This window comes from Anopheles gambiae, chromosome 2, assembly GCF_943734735.2.
Source record: "Anopheles gambiae chromosome 2, idAnoGambNW_F1_1, whole genome shotgun sequence".
In the NCBI taxonomy this organism is placed as follows: domain Eukaryota; kingdom Metazoa; phylum Arthropoda; class Insecta; order Diptera; family Culicidae; genus Anopheles; species Anopheles gambiae.
The window spans coordinates 112,942,857-112,960,538 of record NC_064601.1 but is presented as its reverse complement, the minus strand read 5'-3'; the positions used below and the strand labels follow the sequence as shown (position 1 = coordinate 112,960,538).

General features: G+C 41.5%; 2 protein-coding genes and 1 long non-coding RNA gene across 13 annotated transcripts in view; 1 reads left to right on the top strand and 2 right to left on the bottom strand.

Annotated features, from left to right (window-relative positions):
- Window positions 1-17,682, top strand: part of LOC5667093 (supervillin) — a 205,880-nt gene that overhangs the window by 84,863 nt on the left and 103,335 nt on the right. The gene's annotated exons all lie outside the window — the stretch shown is intronic.
- Window positions 5,250-5,621, bottom strand: LOC5667089 (uncharacterized). Its single transcript, XM_001687962.2, has one exon. It carries the CDS (start codon window positions 5,560-5,562, stop codon window positions 5,305-5,307), a length of 258 nt encoding a protein of 85 aa, XP_001688014.2. The 5' UTR covers window positions 5,563-5,621; the 3' UTR covers window positions 5,250-5,304.
- On the bottom strand, window positions 10,254-11,664 carry LOC133391149 (uncharacterized). The gene is made up of 2 exons (XR_009764634.1): window positions 11,619-11,664; window positions 10,254-11,526 (listed from the first exon to the last, which is right to left on the bottom strand). It is a non-coding gene; the product is annotated as an uncharacterized LOC133391149 (long non-coding RNA).

Sequence of the window (17,682 nt, the reverse complement as noted above, 5' to 3'; positions counted from 1 at the left end):
AAGGAAGCTCTGGTTGTTATTTGCCTCAGTCATTTTGGCCTTCAAAAGCACATGCATGTGTACTTTGAATATTATGCGATACATGCAGCCTAACCCAAGCGTCCATCTTTACTCAGGAAACAAACCAGTTGTTTCGAGAGCATTCTACTTCTTTGACACAAACGATCCACGATCTGTGGCTCGATTCGTCGATCAGAATCGACGTATCTGTGCACTGACGATGGCAAATTATATTTCTCATAACAGTATCGCTTTGGCCAAACTAATCAAACAAAAAAAGTCAGTTTGAGAAATGGGTTTTGAATTAATATTTAAAGTCACTCTAATGAACAGTGCTGAGACGTTACAGTGTGGTGCAGTCTTTAAAGAAGGATCTTAAATGGACTGAGATACTCCAAAATTGCTACCATGAGAAAACAGATCACTCTCAGATGGCTAAGTACACATTTCATTTCAGTTCATTTCATTTATTACATTCAATATTTCTGCCTCTGGGGTTGAACATACATTGCTTAAAACCTAGCTGGCCCTATTGGTACTAAACTAATTGTAACTAAACTAAACTAAGGGGAAGTAGAAAAGGAGTAACAGCATGAAAAACCATAGTGAAAGCGAAATAAGCAGCGGATAAGAAATTTATTTATTTATTTATTTATTTATTTACATACAAAATTTAAATACATATTTTAAAAAGAAAAAAAGAAAAAGTTAAGAACATAGAAAGAATAGAAGAGAAAAATAAATAGACTGTATAACATAAAGCTGAAACATAGTTTAGAAATTAAAATTCGAGCGTGTCAAGATTGAATAATATGCAACGATCACTGTATAACGGTAATGTGGTGGTGGAATTTCCAAAGAGGCGACGGTATAAGCACCTAGTGAAACGCTTTTGCACACCTTCGAGTTTGTTATTCCAACCTGCCCTGTTAGTACAGAAGACAACAGAAGCATAGTCAACAACAGGGCGCACTAGGGAACAATACAATGCCTTAAGGCACCTCAAGTCGGTGAAGGCTGAAGTCCTGCGAAAAATGAGGCCAAGGTTTGAATAAGCTTTTCCGAAGACCAATTCCAGATGACTATCGAATGATAGCCTTTCGTCTAACGTAACACCTAAATCGCGAACACATGACACCCTGTTGATCACAGTTTTATTAAGAACATAATTGTGAATAAGAGGGGAATGACGACGACAAAAAGAGATGACGCTACATTTACTAGAACAGAGTTCTAAAAAGTTTGACGCACACCAGGAAGGGAGGGGAGGGGGAAGGGTGTTCCTTGAGGGACACCAGAGGAGTTCGGTAAATATCGGTAAATAAAAGGATGAACCGTACTTTACATGAAGATTTCTGTTAGAGAGGTAAAACCCAATCCAGTGAACGAAAGTCGTTTATATGCTTAATTTAGAGATACTGTATCAAAAGGAGATTTGATATCTTTATACACTGTATCAACTTGGTACCCTGTATCCACATACGGCAACAATTTGGATATGAACGACATAAGGCTAGAGGTAGTGGAACGTTTTGGCATAAATCCATGCTGATTAAACGTTATATACCGTTTCGATAGAAACAAAAGCTCAGAATGAACGACGATTTCCAATCCACTAGCGGGAGGTAGGGAAATACCACAATAGTTGCCAACTTCAGGTTTACTGACTTTTTTTAAAAATAGGACGTAGCCAGCATGTTTTCCATAAAGCAGGAAAACATTCATGTTGAAAGGAGAGGTGGAAAATGAATGTCATTATGGGAGCAAGAGCGTTGGTGCACTTCTTAAGGATCATTGCTGGTATGCCATCTGGGCCAGGAGTGCACATATCTCTTGTTCAGAACATGCAGTTGACGAACCATGAGACATAGTGCTGGGTACACGCTGATCGTTACGAAGGGAAGAGATATATAGCTCCAGAACTGTGATGAGTGAAAAGTGAATCGTAATTGCAAGAAAGCTATGTAGGACTTATAACGCTATGTTTCAAGCTATGTTTCATGGATTTTAGGATCAGGGAGGAAAAGTAGGGGCTCTACGTAAAGGACAGCACATTGGGAAAGCCGAAGACACCAGCTGTGTGAAAATAGGGACCATTTTCGGGCAGAGCCTGGAAGATGGCAATCGCGAATAGATTAGGACGAATTCTAAGGCAATATTCATGTTGGCTGCTAGGCTGCACTGCATTAAATAATGAATTTAATCTTTACAAAGTCATCGTGGACCGTAGTTTGGAGACTCCTAGATGCATTTGATTTGAGCCTAACTTTAGGCTCCAACATCTGCTCTAGATGAAAATTAGCTGACTTAACTTGTTTCGTTCATTCAAAAAAGAAAACAACAATCAAATGTATGCTACGTACTGCACTTTATTTGTTAAAAATAGTAAATTAACACTAACTATCTTCATCCCATACAGTTGGTCAGCTGACAACCAACAGTGATGGCCGTTTTGACGCCACTCCACAATTTTGACCAGAATCCACGACCTCCCATTGCCTCGATTGCGGCGGCCTCCTCCGGGGTAAGCTCCAGCACGATCTTGGTATTGGCGCTGGCTCCATCGTTGCTGGAAGCGGCGGCCTCCTCAGGCTGGGGCAGTGCCTGGGAAACGGCGAACACCGCGAACAAAGCGATCAGGACGAAGGCAAATGCGAACTTCATGTTGGCTGCTTGGTTGGCTTCTGGATTTAGACGTAATGCTTTGGAGATATTCTTCTGCCTTTTATATAATACTCAATGCTCAGATCATCTTGCTCGTATGTTGTTAGCACAGCTGAATACCATCTTCACGAAAACGAATGTTGCGGAAATGGTTCGTCTGCTAGTGAACGTGTAGCGTAGATCTTCAGCAAAATATTGTCCCGGAAGGATAGCCACAGTTGTACAAATAAAACACGTTGGCGGATTCTGGTCATCCAATTTTTTATCGCTGCCAGCAAAGGAAGCTCTGGTTGTTATTTGCCTCAGTCATTTTGGCCTTCAAAAGCACATGCATGTGTACTTTGAATATTATGCGATACATGCAGCCTAACCCAAGCGTCCATCTTTACTCAGGAAACAAACCAGTTGTTTCGAGAGCATTCTACTTCTTTGACACAAACGATCCACGATCTGTGGCTCGATTCGTCGATCAGAATCGACGTATCTGTGCACTGACGATGGCAAATTATATTTCTCATAACAGTATCGCTTTGGCCAAACTAATCAAACAAAAAAAGTCAGTTTGAGAAATGGGTTTTGAATTAATATTTAAAGTCACTCTAATGAACAGTGCTGAGACGTTACAGTGTGGTGCAGTCTTTAAAGAAGGATCTTAAATGGACTGAGATACTCCAAAATTGCTACCATGAGAAAACAGATCACTCTCAGATGGCTAAGTACACATTTCATTTCAGTTCATTTCATTTATTACATTCAATATTTCTGCCTCTGGGGTTGAACATACATTGCTTAAAACCTAGCTGGCCCTATTGGTACTAAACTAATTGTAACTAAACTAAACTAAGGGGAAGTAGAAAAGGAGTAACAGCATGAAAAACCATAGTGAAAGCGAAATAAGCAGCGGATAAGAAATACATATTTTAAAAAGAAAAAAAGAAAAAGTTAAGAACATAGAAAGAATAGAAGAGAAAAATAAATAGACTGTATAACATAAAGCTGAAACATAGTTTAGAAATTAAAATTCGAGCGTGTCAAGATTGAATAATATGCAACGATCACTGTATAACGGTAATGTGGTGGTGGAATTTCCAAAGAGGCGACGGTATAAGCACCTAGTGAAACGCTTTTGCACACCTTCGAGTTTGTTATTCCAACCTGCCCTGTTAGTACAGAAGACAACAGAAGCATAGTCAACAACAGGGCGCACTAGGGAACAATACAATGCCTTAAGGCACCTCAAGTCGGTGAAGGCTGAAGTCCTGCGAAAAATGAGGCCAAGGTTTGAATAAGCTTTTCCGAAGACCAATTCCAGATGACTATCGAATGATAGCCTTTCGTCTAACGTAACACCTAAATCGCGAACACATGACACCCTGTTGATCACAGTTTTATTAAGAACATAATTGTGAATAAGAGGGGAATGACGACGACAAAAAGAGATGACGCTACATTTACTAGAACAGAGTTCTAAAAAGTTTGACGCACACCAGGAAGGGAGGGGAGGGGGAAGGGTGTTCCTTGAGGGACACCAGAGGAGTTCGGTAAATATCGGTAAATAAAAGGATGAACCGTACTTTACATGAAGATTTCTGTTAGAGAGGTAAAACCCAATCCAGTGAACGAAAGTCGTTTATATGCTTAATTTAGAGATACTGTATCAAAAGGAGATTTGATATCTTTATACACTGTATCAACTTGGTACCCTGTATCCACATACGGCAACAATTTGGATATGAACGACATAAGGCTAGAGGTAGTGGAACGTTTTGGCATAAATCCATGCTGATTAAACGTTATATACCGTTTCGATAGAAACAAAAGCTCAGAATGAACGACGATTTCCAATCCACTAGCGGGAGGTAGGGAAATACCACAATAGTTGCCAACTTCAGGTTTACTGACTTTTTTTAAAAATAGGACGTAGCCAGCATGTTTTCCATAAAGCAGGAAAACATTCATGTTGAAAGGAGAGGTGGAAAATGAATGTCATTATGGGAGCAAGAGCGTTGGTGCACTTCTTAAGGATCATTGCTGGTATGCCATCTGGGCCAGGAGTGCACATATCTCTTGTTCAGAACATGCAGTTGACGAACCATGAGACATAGTGCTGGGTACACGCTGATCGTTACGAAGGGAAGAGATATATAGCTCCAGAACTGTGATGAGTGAAAAGTGAATCGTAATTGCAAGAAAGCTATGTAGGACTTATAACGCTATGTTTCAAGCTATGTTTCATGGACTTTAGGATCAGGGAGGAAAAGTAGGGGCTCTACGTAAAGGACAGCACATTGGGAAAGCCGAAGACACCAGCTGTGTGAAAATAGGGACCATTTTCGGGCAGAGCCTGGAAGATGGCAATCGCGAATAGATTAGGACGAATTCTAAGGCAATATTCATGTTGGCTGCTAGGCTGCACTGCATTAAATAATGAATTTAATCTTTACAAAGTCATCGTGGACCGTAGTTTGGAGACTCCTAGATGCATTTGATTTGAGCCTAACTTTAGGCTCCAACATCTGCTCTAGATGAAAATTAGCTGACTTAACTTGTTTCGTTCATTCAAAAAAGAAAACAACAATCAAATGTATGCTACGTACTGCACTTTATTTGTTAAAAATAGTAAATTAACACTAACTATCTTCATCCCATACAGTTGGTCAGCTGACAACCAACAGTGATGGCCGTTTTGACGCCACTCCACAATTTTGACCAGAATCCACGACCTCCCATTGCCTCGATTGCGGCGGCCTCCTCCGGGGTAAGCTCCAGCACGATCTTGGTATTGGCGCTGGCTCCATCGTTGTTGGAAGCGGCGGCCTCCTCAGGCTGGGGCAGTGCCTGGGAGACGGCGAACACCGCGAACAGAGCGATCAGGACGAAGGCAAATGCGAACTTCATGTTGGCTGCTTGGTTGGCTTCTGGATTTAGACGTAATGCTTTGGAGATATTCTTCTGCCTTTTATATAATACTCAATGCTCAGATCATCTTGCTCGTATGTTGTTAGCACAGCTGAATCCCATCTTCACGAAAACGAATGTTGCGGAAATGGTTCGTCTGCTAGTGAACGTGTAGCGTAGATCTTCAGCAAAATATTGTCACGGAAGGATAGCCACAGTTGTACAAATAAAACACGTTGGCGGATTCTGGTCATCCAATTTTTTACCGCTGCCAGCAAAGGAAGCTCTGGTTGTTATTTGCCTCAGTCATTTTGGCCTTCAAAAGCACATGCATGTGTACTTTGAATATTACGCGACACATGCAGCCTAGCCCAAGCGTCCATCTTTACTCAGGAAACAAACCTGTTGTTTCGAGAGCATTCTACTTCTTTGACACAATCGATCCACGATGTGTGGATCAGAATCGACGTATCGACGTGCTGAGACGTTGCAGTGTGGTGCAGTCTTTAAAGGAGGATCTTAAATGGACTGAATTCTCCAAATTTGTGTTTTTGTTTATAACTTACCATAAGAAACCCAATCACTTTCAGATGGCTGGGGTCTAAATTCTAGACTGGGACATATTATTACATATTCTTCCACTATTTATAGCTCCGCTCAATCTGTTATTTGATTGGCTCTTAACTCAGCTCAGCTGGTAAACACATTGCGGAAATACAATCGTTCCAGAAGCACAGACGTTTTATATTTTCATCAAATAATAAAGGTACTAATGCTACATAGCCAAATAAATAATATGCATTTTATATAGCGTCGACTGTTGCTTCTTTGTTTCACATATCACTGTCTTTTTCTGACAATACATTTATGCGACGTTAGCGCACTCTATTTGTCAATTGTTTGTACTACTGTTGATTCGATTGAGGCATTCGATACGACCAACAAGATCGGTCATGCTTTGCTGCTGCTTAATCGCCCTTTGCTCCACCCCTATTAGTAGTGGAGGACTAGTAGCGGAGGTCCCAAAAATCTGAACTCCATTTCGGAATCACTAATTAAGGTTAAAATAAAGAAAAATATGCGTAAGACGACTGCTGTTGAATTTCTAGCATCTATCCGCCTGCAGATATGCAATCTGCATTTCTACTACGAACTGTAGTTTAAAGCGAAGCAAAACCCTCATGGAAGATTTCTTCCCTTCAATAAGGAGCCATGATGTAACGATGTAGCCAAATAGCTAATCATCGCTAGAAGGGCATGGCAGTGATAAGGTTCGTGATTAGAAAAAGCAAATTGTTCGGAATAGAAATTTATTTCTCATCATCAGCAGCTTCAGATTCCTTCCGTAGTTCCGTTCTCTGGCGTAGATGGTCAATTTGCTTTATCGCTCCTTGACCATTCCTCACCTTCTCACCCAGGCTCTATCCCTCGCTTCCCTTCCCTCTTCCTCCCCCTCTCCCCTCCTCCGTTACCAGGTCTCATGGTACAGTCGTCAACTCGTATGACTTAACAACATGCCCGTCATGGGTTCAAGCTCCAAATAGACCGTGTCCCCATACGTAGGACTGACTAATCTTGACTGAAAGTCAAGCCCATAAGTGGTACAGGTAGGCCTTGACCGACAACGGTTGTTGAGCCAAAAAGAATAAGAAGAAGACGTTCGCAGCGCAGCGGCGGCATCCTCAGGTTGTGGCCGTGTCTCTGGTACGATGAACACCGCGAACAGGACGAAGGCGAAAGTGAAACTTCATGTTGGCTGCTGGATTATCTTTTGACTTCAGACTTTATGTGTCCTAAACATCCTTCCATTTAATCTATTACCCAATTGACGGTTTATATCACGTGTGTTGTTGGCATAGCTGGGAAACGTATATGGTACAAGTGGTTCGTCTGCTAGAGGACGTGTGTAGTAGCTTTATTCATAGCTTTTATTAACTTTCTGAAATTGCTGAGCATTAGATAACTGTGTTAAACATTGTGTCGCAAATTGCATACTCTTAGGCGCACACGATCGTCTCAAGCGCTGTTTGAAGTGAAGCATAAACGGAAATAAACGTGTTTGGCTGAAGTAAATATTACCGACCGATCGCTTTCCAGTCGATTGGTTGGTTGCGCCACACATCGAACAGATCAAAGTCGTTATAATTTTAAATGCCAAATAAGAAATTTAATTTATCTTGTCCAATCTAAGCTCATAGGAATGAGCCAGCAGCCGAAGTGATTTCTGTTATGACTATCACACCGCCTTGGACGGGTCCTGTGATACAGTTATAAATATGTACGAGCTAACAACATGCCCGTCACGGGTTCAAACACCTCGTGAACCAAGACCCCATATGCAGGACTGATAACCCAGCCAAGAGTACACCAATAAGTATTAAATACTCATGCTCAAGCCGGAGTGGGAGTTCCAAAAGCTCTGTATGCATTTGAGTGGCATACTCTATACATAATCTAATTTATCTCCAAGAACCTTCTAGAATTATGAAGGTCAGAAGGAGCTAATGGTTCATCATGTAGGCAGTTCAGCAAGTGAAGCTGAAATGTGTAGCTATCTTGGTGGATTGATCGGGTGGAACCAATTCGAGATAAGATTCACACACGCTTATTCCTCGTATAACATCTAGTATACATCAAAGAATAAGAAGATTTCCTCCAAGTGTTTTACAAAGATGTATATTGCCACAGCTGCAATATTGAAATTGGGTTACTACATTTTCCGGTCTACAAAATATCAATATTTGTAGATATAATAAATATGTTCTGATTACGTCTGAGGTATCATAGTATCGGTAGAGTATTTTACAAAACAGAGTAGACCGCTGCAAACGATTATACCGTTGTTTTAAATACAATTCGCGTGCCTGCTGAATAAACGGTTGATGCGAATGTATCGAAAGCGCCTTTACGTCCAAGAAAGTACTTCCTATAAAAGGCACAAGCAGTGTCCTTCGCATTGTTTGGGAGATCGATGCAACTGGCCAAACAGTGAAATAGTACGTGAAACATGAAAAAAATATCAATACGCAGACCTCGCGTTCACTGGCACTTCGCAGCGGCAAACAATGGCACTAAAACTCAATGCAATCTTTTTAAGCGAATTTTTATATGACACCCTAGCCAGCAAACCGGTTCAATATTCTATAGCTGTGTCTCGTCAAATTTTTGTAGACAAACATGATCCAAAAGCTCTACTCGAACAAATTCGTAACGAGAACTAAGCAGGGATTGATAAAAATCGAAGATACACCTAAAAGCATGACTGCATGCATGTTATTGTCCGACACGGCGAAAATTCCGGACAACTGACGATAGGCAGCTTGCAAGGTCGTAGATTTATTTTTGGAAAAATGCAAAAAAATGCCTGTAATATGATGTTCATAGAAAAAATTATCTCACTTAGTTTTTTTCTACCGCAAACGCATTTATGCAAACGTTATTTATATGCTTCCTGCTATGCGAAGAGTTAAAAATTTGGTATGCCGGTGATTGGACTTGTTTGATGATTTTATGGATACAGGGTTTTACAAGTCAGAATAGAATGTCAGCAAAACAATTTCAGAAGATTCACTTTAGCTGTCAAACGTTGTTGTTTCACCGCACCGATGCTATTTTCAATAGCGCAAATTGATTTTTAAATCGCTCAAGTTGTTTTTTTAGAGGCCTTTCGCATCGTTTTGCAAATTCAAACACGAATTTTGAGATTATTTGTATACAAATCAATTATTTAGTGCATTTCTAGCGTAATATTTATGAAACATTACGTATTTATTGTAAAAAATGAGTGTTTCTGTGCAAAAAGCTACGAGCACTTGCGTAGGTAAACATGTACAATGTTTATGTAGCTTTTTGCACAGAAAATCGCCGCATTTTACCAAAATAGGTTTATCCGTTAATTCGATAGCTTTTGTTATATTCTGCACTTTACTATTTTATAAACACTTATACAACGTATCACGGTAATAAATAATAAAGACGCACAATAAACAAACACTTTAAAATTATACGTGCGGTGGCCGCGGACCAGCCGCACCGAGCACCCCTGCCGAGAGCTCCTGCTCGATCGGCTCGCTAACACACTCTGATCGTGCAACGCTCGGCACACACTAAGCCTCGCACGCTTAGTGAGTGCGATAGTGTACGCAACACACTGTCGTCCTTCTGGACGTTGAACTGTGGCAGCACAACTGCCTCGGCAAGTCCAGGGATCGGCACGGCTGCCCACAACAGCTGTATAACCCTCAACAACGTTATTTGCAAAGCAATGTGGCCCGCAAACTGAAAAGTTTGGAGACCCCTTTTCTAGAACAATCGGAATGTGAAGTTCAGAAGGAAACAATTGTTGTAGCACCATATGAAAGCAGAAGAAGACTTCGTTCAAGTGTTTTACACAAATAGAAACTTCCACAGCTTCTGTGGAATACTGGAATAGGACGAATACATTTTCCGGTCTGCAAAATATCAATATTTGGAGAAACAATCAAGCAAGAGTTGTTTTGATTACGTCTACGCTATCGTAGTATCGGTCGTGTGGTTTACAAAAACAGGAAACGATCAGGCCACTGTTTTGAAGGCCATTTGAGTGCCTGCTGAATAAACAGTTGTTGCAAATGTATCGAAAATGCCTTTACCTCAAAGAAAGTACTTCCTATAAAAGGCACAAGTAGTGTCCTTGTTCATTAAGTCACAAGCAAGAAGCCAACCAAGCAGCCAACATGAAGTTCACCTTCGCCTTCGTCCTGATCGCTCTGTTCGCGGTGTTCGCCGTCTCCCAGGCACTGCCTCAGCCTGAGGAGGCCGCCGCTGCTTCCACTACCAATACTGATGGAGCTAGTGCTAACACCCAGCTCGTGCTGGAGCTTACTCCGGAGGAGGCCGCCGCAGTCGAGGCAATGGGAGGTCGTGGATTCTGGAAAAAGTTGTGGGGAGGCGTCAAAACGGCCATCACCGTTGGCTGCAAGCTGACCAACTGCTTGGGATGAAGATAGTTACTATAAAAGTTATGTTTTGAATAAAAAATGTGTAGAATGTAGCGTACAAATTCGTGTGTTTTTGTTCAATCAAGAAATGAAGCAAAAAGTTTCTTTATTGAGAGTTGTGTTGGAAATTCATCATGGAATATTCACGTTTACTGATTGTCTTATACTTTCTATAGGCAACAATTTGAAGCATTTTACGTGGGAAGTTGTGCTTCATATAAACATTCGATTTCCAATGTCTGAAAGATCTCAACAGCACAGTTCACACATGCAACCATTTTATGTGACGGGTAGCTCTTAATATTCTCAACATTTCAGTAGAAGTTTGTTGAAGAATATCGTTTGTTTCAATTTTGTTTATGATAGCTGTATGTTTCGTTGGTGTTCAACATTTTGTATTGAAAAATGTATTTTTGGGCTCTGAAATTCTTGATTTATAGCAATCCAGTTTATTGTGAATATTTTATGTTTTCGTGTGGGGCGTTTATAAAAAGCAAGTATCGTTTCGGTTCGCCGGCGAACGGTCTACCTCACCATCAATTTAAACATTTACGTTAAAAAGCTCACCCAAGTGAAACAAATCTCAAACTCTCAAACTAAAAGGAATCTAAAAAGATTTCGTTTAGCAGACGGTAAACGACTGATGCATTCTAAAAATTGCAAAAAAAAGCTGGAAGCGCCATCTGTTAGTGAGATAATCACACGGTGAAGCTCTCCTCGCTTTGAAAGCCTTCTCCTTCTCTCTGTACTGTTGTATGAATTCGCGTAGAATTTATGCATCGCTAGAACTAGCGATCTAAGCCTGTCGCATAAGTGTTAAGAATCCTGGATAGAATACTCATGATAACGGACCTATGGCGCATTTTCTTCAGAAAAAAGCTAATGCAAATATCATAATTAGCCTATCAGAGTTTTCCTAGGCGAACGTACTAGGTGCATCTTTCAAAGCTCATTGCAGAGGAGACCGTGGACTTCCTTTTTCACTCTAAAAGAGAAGAGGGTTAGTGGATGAGAGAATGCACACGACATTATCCCTATTCGAGATGAAGACTATTTTAAACAACAGTTCAATTATACCTTGGATAGATTGATATTAAGCTTCAATAATAGAAAGCTATACGGATTTTGAAGCATGAAGTTAGTATTTTATCATCAAAATGAGATTTAAACGTTCATTCGATAGCTAAAGCTATCGTCGATATGACCCTTAACAACGTTATTTGCAATATTATCCGTGAACTGAAAAGTTTGGATACCCCTTTTCTAGAACAATCAGGTACAGGTCAGTAGGATACAGTTCTTGTAGTACCGTATCAAAGCAGAAAAAGCCATCGTACAAGTGTTTTACACAAATAGAAACTTCCACAGCTTCAATATTGGAATTGGTCGAATACATTTTCCGGTCTACAAAATATCAATATTTGGAGAAACAATCAAACAAGAGTTGTTTTGATTACGTCTACGCTATCGTAGTATCGGTCGTGTGGTTTACAAAAACAGGAGACCGCTGCAGACGATCAGATCACTGTTTTGAAGGTCATTTGAGTGCCTGCTGAATAAACAGTTGTTGCAAATGTATCGAAAATGCCTTTACGCCAAAGAAAGTACTTCCTATAAAAGGCACAAGTAGTGTCCTTGTTCATTAAGTCACAAGCAAGAAGCCAACCAAGCAGCCAACATGAAGTTCACCTTCGCCTTCGTCCTGATCGCTCTGTTCGCGGTGTTCGCCGTCTCCCAGGCACTGCCTCAGCCTGAGGAGGCCGCCGCTGCTTCCAGTACCAATACTGACGGAGCTAGTGCTAACACCCAGCTCGTGCTGGAGCTTACCCCGGAGGAGGCCGCCGCAGTCGAGGCAATGGGAGGTCGTGGATTTTGGAAAAAGTTGTGGGGAGGCGTCAAAACGGCCATCACCGTTGGCTGCAAGCTGACCAACTGTTTGGGATGAGGATAGTTAGTGTTAAATTGTTATGTTTTGAATAAATAATGGGTATTGTGTAGCGTACAAATTCGAGTGTTTTTTCTTTCAATTAAGAAATGAAGTAAAAAGCTCAGTCAACTAGACATCTTCTGTATAATTGAGAGAATTAGAGCAATAGCGAGACGTGTTTTGTTTATTTCAGTCAAAAACATTTCAATAGAAAATGCGAAATAGTAAAATCTTTCAGAATTATTGAACAATTAAGCATTGAGATAATGTCATGCTGCGAATTGAACTTCACATGTAGACAAATAAGCATATCATATTAACTTCGGGTTTCACTCAGATACTGCGCAACCACTAGAGACAGATCACGATCGAAGCCTGTCGCATAAGTATTAGGAATCCTGAATGGAATACTCATGCTAACGGACCTATGACAGCTTTTCTTGACGAAAAACGCTTAAGCGAATATCATAATTAACCTATCAGAGTTGTCCTAAGCGAACGTACTAGGTGCATCTTTTAAAGCTCATTGCAGAAGAGACCGGCGCATTTTATTTTCACTCTAAAAGAGGAGAGGGTTAGTTGATGAGAGAATGTACACACTATCACCACAGTTTTAACGATACCATCATAGTCATATTCCTCAAATAAGAAAATTCTCCCAGCTATGCTAAGTGTTATCAATTTAATATACCCATGATTGGATTTGTTTGATGATTTTATGGAGAAACGCCGATATGTTTTAACCAAACATACATCATTCGACTGGTGGATGCAAATGCTTTGGGTGTACTTCTTTGGCGTATTATATGAACAATTTACTAAAACCGAGTTGTTCAAACTACGGCCCTCGAGAGCCTCGACGCGATGACAACATAAATTTTAAAATAAATAATTTGTTATGGAGACTTTTTTAAACAACGGTTCAATGTTGATATTAAGTTTCAATAATAGAAAGCTATACGGATTTTGAAGCATAAAGTTAGTATGTTATCATCAAAATGATATTAAAACGTTCATTCGATAGCTAAAGCTATCATCAATATGGCCATTAACAACGTTATTTGCAAGACAATGTGGTCCATGAACTGAAAAGTTTGGAGAGCCCTTTTCTGGAACAATCAGGTGCTGGTCAGAAAGATACAGTTGTTGTAGCACCATATCAAAGCAGAAGAAGACTTCGTTCAAGTGTTTTACACTGATAGAAACTTCCACAGCTTCTGTGGAATACTGGAATAGGACGAATACATTTTCCGGTCTGCAAAATATCAATATTTGGAGAAACAATCAAACAAGAGTTGTTTTGATTACGTCTACGCTATCGTAGTATCGGTCGTGTGGTTTACAAAAACAGGAGACCGCTGCAGACGATCAGATCACTGTTTTGAAGGTCATTTGAGTGCCTGCTGAATAAACAGTTGTTGCAAATGTATCGAAAATGCCTTTACGCCAAAGAAAGTACTTCCTATAAAAGGCACAAGGAGTGTCCTTGTTCATTAAGTCACAAGCAAGAAGCCAACCAAGCAGCCAACATGAAGTTCACCTTCGCTTTCGTCCTGATCGCTCTGTTCGCGGTGTTCGCCGTCTCACAGGCACTGCCTCAGCCTGAGGAGGCCGCCGCTGCTTCCACTACCAATACTGATGGAGCTAGTGCTAACACCCAGCTCGTGCTGGAGCTTACCCCGGAGGAGGCCGCCGCAGTCGAGGCAATGGGAGGTCGTGGATTCTGGAAAAAGTTGTGGGGAGGCGTCAAAACGGCCATCACTGTTGGCTGCAAGCTGACGAACTGCTTGGGATGAAGATAGTTGGTGTAAAATTATTATGTTTTGAATAAACAATGGATATTATGTAGCGTACAAATTGGAATGTTATTTTTTTCAATAAGCAAAAAGTTTTTTTAATGAGGGTTGGGTCAGAAATACATCATTTCGGGTAGCTGCCATGCTACATGCTCAATAGTTCAGTGGACGTATATTCAAGGATTTAAGGTTGGTTGAATTTTGTTACTGATAATAAAATTCCTAGCCGTTAAGCTGTAGCTGTAGGTTTCCTTAGTACACAAAATTTTGTATCCCAATTTTTTTTGTGCTCTAAAGTCCTGGATTTATCGCATTGCAGTTTATTGTGAATATTTCATGTTTTCGTATGGGACACTTATAAAAACAAGTACCGTGTCGGTTCGTTGGTGAAACTACTTCATCACCAATTTAAACCTTCACGGTAAAAAGCTTACCCAAGTGCCACAAATCCACTGAACGACCACTAAACGGGCCCTAACCGGCTCAAACTCTCAATCTAAAAGGAATCTAAAAAGGCTTCCTTTAGCAGACGGTAGACGACTAATGCATTCTAAAAATAGCATAAAAGCGGGTGGCGTCATCTATTGCTGCGAGAGCCACACGGTGAAGCTTTCCTCGCATTGAGAGCTTTTTCCTTCCCTTTTTACTGTTGTGTGGTCTGTATGGTGTATGGTTTTTCTATGGATATTTGATTTTCTAGTTGTTTAAGCTTAATCTGTGCCGCTTGGGCAGATTGATAAAATCAACGAGTTGTTCCTGTTTTTAGACTAGATCGTCAAAAAAGTGTGGCATACCATTTTTCTAAGCGTTGCAAAATTAGTTTAACAATGCAAAGCATATAAGAAAAACACTTTTTTCTATTTACTATAACAATTCACTGTGTTTGAGTAAATTAAATAGGTTTGTCAATTATTACTAGTAGTCAAATAACTTTAGTTTTGTTTTAGTTCGAAGCTACCATTCTGCATTGACATGTCAAGAAAACCATTACCCATTATTTAGTGAATTACAACGAAAAGAGTGAAATGAAGTTGCAAAAAAAAAAAAAAGCATTTAAGACCACTCTGTATTTGAAACGAAAGAGACCACTACCTCTTTATGCACGAAAAATCTCAAAAACAAGCGAAACGCTCCCACTGTGCTTCCGTTCCTACACACTGTGGGATAATGATGATCCTGTACGTGGTCATATTAAACTATGGGTGGCAGTTAAAATGCTCGTACTACGAGACACAGCATAAATGTAAGCCAGGATTTGAAGCAAAACGGAACTTTCATAAAGGAAGAAACCATCTTCTGTTGTACTCTAACAAAGTAAGATTTCTTGTTTAGTGTTCACACACCGACACCCGTTTAAAAAGTCCTTGTTTTGCGCAAAATAATTCTGCCTTTGTCCAACACCGGTTTCATATTTACACACCACCCATCCCGAAGCACACGCACACAACGCAACGAGGCGAATTACTGTCTGCAGCATGGTCGAGCACCATCACACAGCGCCGCAGAAGAAGGCAGAGTGTGTGTTAGTTACTCTCTTACTCTCGAAGCGTGCGGATGTGTGCGGTGCCGTAAGCGCCTGTTTTCTCGCGTCGAGTGTTTTGTTTTTTTACCATTCTAACAACGGTGCTTCGTACAGTGTTTGTGTGTGGAGGAAGCCGGAAAAGAAGGTGACAACCGGGAAAGCTGCGCGGAATCCGGACACATCCGGGTGGGACGTGTTGCATTGCCGTGTTTCGGAAGATTTTGGAAGAGGTGGCCTGATGTCAGCTGTTCCGCAGCGGCGTTGTTGTTGCGGGACCCTAGAATGGTGTCTGTGGCTGTGTGTGTGTGTGTGTGTGTGTGTGTGTGTATGTTTAATGTAGAATTTACATGCCGCCGGTACGTTCGGTTGACATAGAAAATGAAAGTGTGGGCATCGTAGCAGGCTCCCGTCCGTGTGTTGCTAAGGACGTTCCTAAGGTTGTGTGCGGAAAGTCCCGATAGAAATGTTCTTCCAGCGCTCCAGGGTAGAAACAAGAAACAATCATGTTCTTGAAGAAGGCTTGTGCAAGCAGCAGGATCCGTGTGTTGAATAACACAAATACACACTTTGAGAAACGATACAACGAAGCCCGGAAGCTGAACAGTCGAAAGGTTCTCTTGTGCTGCACAATGCAAATTGGGACGAGAAGTGTCAAATTTCGATGACAACACAACAAACGAGCAGCAACCTTCACCGCGGATCTCAGCTGACTTTGCGTGTGCGGGGTCGGGAATAGCAATTTGATTAGATAATTAGTTCACTTACCGTTAACCGTATGCATGGAACGATCGCCGGTCCAGCCCTGTCCGTTTCCTCCGGCTGAAAGACACGGTAAAGACAGAAAGATAGGTTAGTAGTGCACACACAGGTGTCCCGGGGTTTAACCTCGCGCTAGAACCGCAGCAAAGGAAGCAAAGGATGCCGTGTACGTACGTACGTTTTTCAGGTCAAAGGGTAAAGAAGAGGAAAACACGCGCGGCGACATGCTTGCCCGTGCTACAGTGCTTTTGCTTGCTGGAAGAAGAAAAGCCCACGCTCCTCTTCGGTGTTTGATAACGCGCCACCATCGCCAAAATCTCTTCTCAAGCGCTCGACACACACACGCACGCACGCACGCACACAACCACACGAAAACGAAAGAACGGTACTGTCAGCGAGCGAGCGTGTGCGCGCGCGCGCATCTCGTCTCTCTCTGTCTGTCTCTCTAACACTGTTACCCACACACACACACACACATACACACACCGGGCTGCACAGGGGAGGGCTCGGCTGTGCTGTGCAGGAACACACACTACAGGTGAATTTGTTGCCTGCACGGCAACACAACAACAACAAAACAAACAATGGCAGCATGCCACGAGATTTTCCGACCACAGGCGGGCTTGCGACGAACCAGGGCAGGCTAAAATTGAATATCTAATTGTCAAAAAATGACTGACGGTGGTTCTTTCCAATTGGAGAAAGGTGTGCGTCTTCGGTGCGTGTTTTGGTAAAGAGAAAATGGTGTGGAAAAGCTCCGATAGGGAAGCCCAGTTTGTTGTTTATTGCCTTTGTGATAATAGGACGGGGTTATTTATTTGCATCCTCCCTCTCCTAAATGTGTAGCTATGGTGTTGCATTTTTTTCCACACGCACTGTCCTTTTGGGAAAATGGCATCAAAGCTTTCCCCTCTCCCATGTCGTACTTGCAAGCAGCGCGAAAAGTGAACATGGCATAGAAAATGTCTACAGCTTCTCCTTCTCCTGTTGGAAGATGAGCATTCATCCTCGCGCACACGACGACGGCGGGGTAAACGCATACCAATGCACACAGTGGTGGCGTTGGTGGGCTGCATATCGGTGTGCAAGTGTACAGCAGTGTGCACTGGAGGGCAAAGATGAGCACAGAGCATCGGC

Bases quoted from the DNA above. Each gene is read 5' to 3' on its own strand.
- LOC5667089 (XM_001687962.2), bottom strand. From the start codon at position 5,562: ATGAAGTTCGCATTTGCCTTCGTCCTGATCGCTCTGTTCGCGGTGTTC.